We start from the raw sequence: 4,670 nt of genomic DNA on the forward strand, positions 1-4,670 counted from the left end.
TAGACTCTACTGATGTTGTATTTTACAAATCTGGCTGTATCAAATGTGGGGGTAACTTCATCGTTGCAGCTATGGCCATCGAAAAAATTATCACTTATAAGATGTGGTTACATCTGTTTGAACACACTTTAATTCTTAATCTCAAAAGTGCCGAAGGCTTAGATTTTTACGCTTATTGCCACAAGTTCATGCAAAGACGTACCCAAAAAATTTTAAGAGACTTTAAAGGGATGTATTAAATTAAATATGCTCGAAAGACCACCTTATTTTACAGGTATTTTCGTCAATTTAACTCGTGGCAGAGTTCCACTTGACATCAGCTTTATTAAAATTCCCTCAAGCTTTTAGAATATAGCATTTCTTTCCTTATTTCTCTCAATAATGTTAATTACACGTTTATTTTTAATAAGCAAGCAAATAGGCTGGCCCAACTTAATTTATTTTTTAAAAACTGCGCATTGGTGGTTTTCTTCAGGGGCATCTTGATTTCCTGGGCATTCAAAGCTCGTTTTATTTTTCACTTTGCAGCCATGAAATACTATGATTTTCAAAGGCTAAAAGATTCCTGTTAATGTCGTTCTCTTTTTACTGCGTCGAAGTTGTACCATTAAAAATTTTGAGAGTTAAATTTTACGCTAAGCTCATGCACTCTGGCCCTACCGAAAATTTTGAATCCATGCCTGTTAAACTTGAAAAAATATGTGAGACTTTTGCACAATGTCGTCAACGATGCAGCGAAGTACAACCTCATCGTCAGCTTACTTGACAGCGACGCCATTGATCAGCTTGCAGACATCATCAGCGACCTGCCTGAGACTGACAAATACACGACAATCAAAGAAGCAATTCTCTCTAGGACGTCCGATTCGCGCGAGAAGCAGCTACAAATGGTGCTCTCAGGTCTACAGCTTGGTGACATGAAACCATCTCAACTATGGCGCAACCTCAAAAGCCACGCTAGTGCCAACTTTACAGACGAAGCCCTCAAGGTCAGGTGGCTAGACCTTTTACCGCCTAACGCTGCCATGCTGCTTCGAGTGCTTGAACACGCTGACATGCCCAAGCTCGCAGAGGCCGCTGATAAACTGCTGAAAACCGGAACCTCTGTAATGCCTGTGAGTCACGCACCACGTTCCATTAGTTTCCCTACAGGTCAAGCCGGACATCCGGACCTCACTCAGGAAGTCGCCGCCTTTAGGCTCGCAAAAGCGCACTTCACCGCGCTTACACGCCAGCAACTCGAGCAGCCCACGGTAAACAACAACAACAACAACAACACCAACAACAACAACAACAACGACAACAACAACAACAATAACAACAACAACTGTCATGGACGGAATTTCCGCTCCCACAGCCGAGGCCGTTCTCAGTCACCCGCAGCCACGCCAACCTCGCCTTCCCGGTGCTGGTACCACAACAAGCATGGAGCAGCAGCCATACGCTGCATGAAGCCCTGCTCCTACCGTGCACCCATCGCACTGGGACAGGGAAACGCTTAATGCCACCTTTGGATCAGGTGGCAGAGGTGAGCATACGCACCACTGAAAACCGCCTACACATGTGCGACAAGCGCATTAACCTACGCTTTCTCGTGGACACTGGCTCGGTCCTACTGCTCTTGCTAATGTCAACAGTCCGAGAAAAGCTACCACAGCAGCCAATCATGCTATACGCCGCCAACCAGTCGACTATCCAGACCTTCGGCACACACAAGCTGTCGCTCAACCTAGGTCTCCGAAGAGATTTCAATTGCACCTTCACCATTGCCAACGTGCTACACGGTATTATTGGTGCGGATTTTCTGATGAATTACGGGCTCTTACTCGATCTTGAAGCCGCCAGGCTTACAGATCCCCTCAGCGGCCTCGCCTTGTAGGGAGTCCTTGACAGGATGCCTCTGTAATCGGTTTCAACAGTCACTCATTTCTACGAAAACAGTAGCACCTTCGTACAAAAGTATGCTGAGCTGTGCAAAGAATTCGCAGACCTGTTCAAGCCAAGCAGCACTTCTGTCCAGCCCCCAGGACTACCAGTGAAGCACTCAATCAGCACCACAGGACGCCCAACCTTTAAGCGCCCTTTCCGCCTATCTGAAGAACGACTGGATGCTGCCAAAAAAGTTTCCGCAGATCTTCTGGAAAAAGGTATCTGGATAAAGCTACTTTTTATTTTTGATTTATTATTCACTATTATTAAATTTTTTATAACAAACTTTTTAATTTTTCAATCTATTTGATCACTAAGGTATGTTAGTAATGAAAAAAATTAGCCAGTGACTAAAATTACTTATAAAACAGTTCACTAGATGATTTACACCAGTTTATTGACTAAACGTTTATTTGTTTGTATTTTTTTTTATAAGAAGTTTAAAGCCCTGTAAGAGTAATTTATTCATCAAATGATTTTAAACACCGCTATAGTCATATATCTTAAAAAAAACCAAACAATGTCAACCATTTATTTTAGTAATCGATTGTGGTGGTCTTTATTTAATAAAAAACCTTTTTTAAAATGGTGGTAAAGAAAATAATAGAGACAAGAACTTGGAGTTTGAGAATACGTTTAGTATGTAACCCTCTATCACGAAGAAAGGTACAGTGTAATGAAACAGCTGTTACGTTTTTATATTTTCATATAAATGAAAAAGCTAAAATTTTTTAGTAATGAATGTAAAAATGTTGCCTTTTTTATTTGCCTTACCATTATTCGTATATTTAAGTAGTTTTCAAACAAATGTCCATGTAATTGGCACTATATTGCATTTACATTATTGCAACATGTACTGATATTGTTGTTAGTAAATACGATGGTATATTGTATTACTCGTTACTTATTAATACAGTTTGAATTACATTCTAGTAAAATAAGATACTGCCCCTTCGTTCAACTATTATTATATATAATGAACTTGGTACTAAAGGAATCTAGGCCTCAGGTTGTAACTAAAATTTTTTTGCTTATTAGGAAAATGCAAAATTTACACTCATGAAAAATGAGCATTGAGTACAAGCTCGAATTATTTTATATTTTTCCTTGGTATTAGTTTATTATTTGCTGAAAGTTAAAGCACTGTCAGTTGGCTCTTGTCGAATGGAAAAATATCTCTTTACAAAGCATTAAGATCTCAAAAAATTTATTAAGCTTCTTTGTCATTTTGTCAATCAGCACACACTTTTGTGCACACATTACACGTGAAATATTTATCGTTCAAGAAAATGTGTTATAAAATAAGTAATTAAAAATTCACGGCCAACCGAATTAAAAACGATGAAAAAACGAATCAATACTTCAATAGCAGATAATCTTATTTACCATACAATTACAGTTGATTACTCTCTGCCTCTAAGATTTTTTATTCCTCTTAATAATCGTAAGTATGACCATTTTTAACTTGCTTTCGGATTTCAGATTCAAAACTCTTAAGCCAAACAGACGTGCCTACTTTTATCCACATTAATATTTAATGCATTATTTTATTTCTTTATTTATTTTTTGTACCAAAATTTTGTTGACATATTAAAAACCGCAATTTCTACAAAGTTCTTTTATAAAAACTTTTTTTTTAGTTTTGATACGAAAGGTGCAGTCCTGACAAAACCTTAAGTCTAAGATGTTTTGATATGAATTTAAAAATTGCATTTTATTTTAGACTGATGGCTAAAAATATCTCCAAAGTATAAAAAAAAACCTATTGTGTAAAAGAAGATTAACAACATCTTCAACTATCTTGAATGAATAAATAATAAATACTAGTCAAAAATTTGTTTAAATATTATTGAAGTCACAGCCTCTTTCTTTACATATTATGAGTTTTACCGTAATTTTTCTTTATTTTGTATTTTGAGATGCACTTTTTGAAAATTCGTATCAAATGTAACTTTGGTGATTGATAAAATAAGGTATTTATGAAGAAGTTGGTGCTTTTATGTTGAACTCCGTACTGCCTAGTATGATGATTGGTATACATATATTATGTGTTGAGAACAAGTCAATAATCACATACAGATTCATGCTCTTAAGTAAACCGAGACTATACTAGGTACTTTGAAATCGAAGAAAGAAAGCTCTATAATATTGAATTTCATACAGTAATGTTAATCTATACATAGTACGTCTATGAACATGAAAAGTAAATGTTGCTGAAGGACAGAAAAATGTTACATAATAATTCGACCCATTATTTTTCATGACTTTAAGATACGATTTACTTCAATATATACCATGTACTATTTAACCTGTCTGTTATTATTGGTCAATTTACATATATTTACACATCTGTTGATGTGAACTTAATTGTTGCATACGCTTTTAAAGCTACAACCTTACAACTTAAAAAAACGTGCCATTAGAAGTCGGTTCTAAAAAATAGTACCAAATGCAAAAATAAAGCTTTATTCTACATATTAACATGCAAAACTTTCCTCCAATATACCCACCCTTTTTTCCTGTGGTTAAGGACGTATATAATTATATACGCCCCTTCTGATGTTTTCAGGAGCTTTTTCCTTCCTATATCCAAAATCCTTGATAACTCATCTCGATTTCCTGACATACGACAAAGTAGCTAAGCTGTTGAGCTGAGAATAAAAAACTCGATCCTCTTAAATATCATGTGTCAGTACTGATGCTTACAACAAGCATGACAATTCACTTTTACCAACTTCTAC

At 36.4% G+C, this 4,670-nt stretch overlaps 1 protein-coding gene across 1 annotated transcript; it reads left to right on the top strand.

Moving 5' to 3' along the window:
• The first annotated feature begins 246 nt into the window (after window positions 1-246).
• LOC149375477 (uncharacterized) lies at window positions 247-1,879 on the top strand. Its single transcript, XM_089589141.1, has 3 exons — window positions 247-274; window positions 736-1,253; window positions 1,358-1,879. The coding sequence occupies exons 1-3, from the start codon at window positions 247-249 to the stop codon at window positions 1,877-1,879; spliced, it is 1,068 nt and encodes a 355-aa protein (XP_089445267.1).
• Window positions 1,880-4,670: the final 2,791 nt, after the last annotated feature.

The sequence above is a fragment of the Copidosoma floridanum genome, unplaced genomic scaffold (assembly GCF_036245765.1).
Source record: "Copidosoma floridanum isolate Cflo_tuat_1 unplaced genomic scaffold, Cflo_Japanese_pri ptg000007l, whole genome shotgun sequence".
In the NCBI taxonomy this organism is placed as follows: domain Eukaryota; kingdom Metazoa; phylum Arthropoda; class Insecta; order Hymenoptera; family Encyrtidae; genus Copidosoma; species Copidosoma floridanum.

What these genes read in the sequence shown, in the direction of transcription:
- LOC149375477 (XM_089589141.1), top strand. Translation starts at nt 247, where the DNA reads ATGCTCGAAAGACCACCTTATTTTACAG. An exon ending in AAGACCACCTTATTTTACAG is followed by an intron (nt 275 to 735) that starts GTATTTTCGTCA and finishes TCAACGATGCAG; the next exon opens with CGAAGTACAACCTCATCGTC. An exon ending in AGCAACTCGAGCAGCCCACG is followed by an intron (nt 1,254 to 1,357) that starts GTAAACAACAAC and finishes CCGCTCCCACAG; the next exon opens with CCGAGGCCGTTCTCAGTCAC.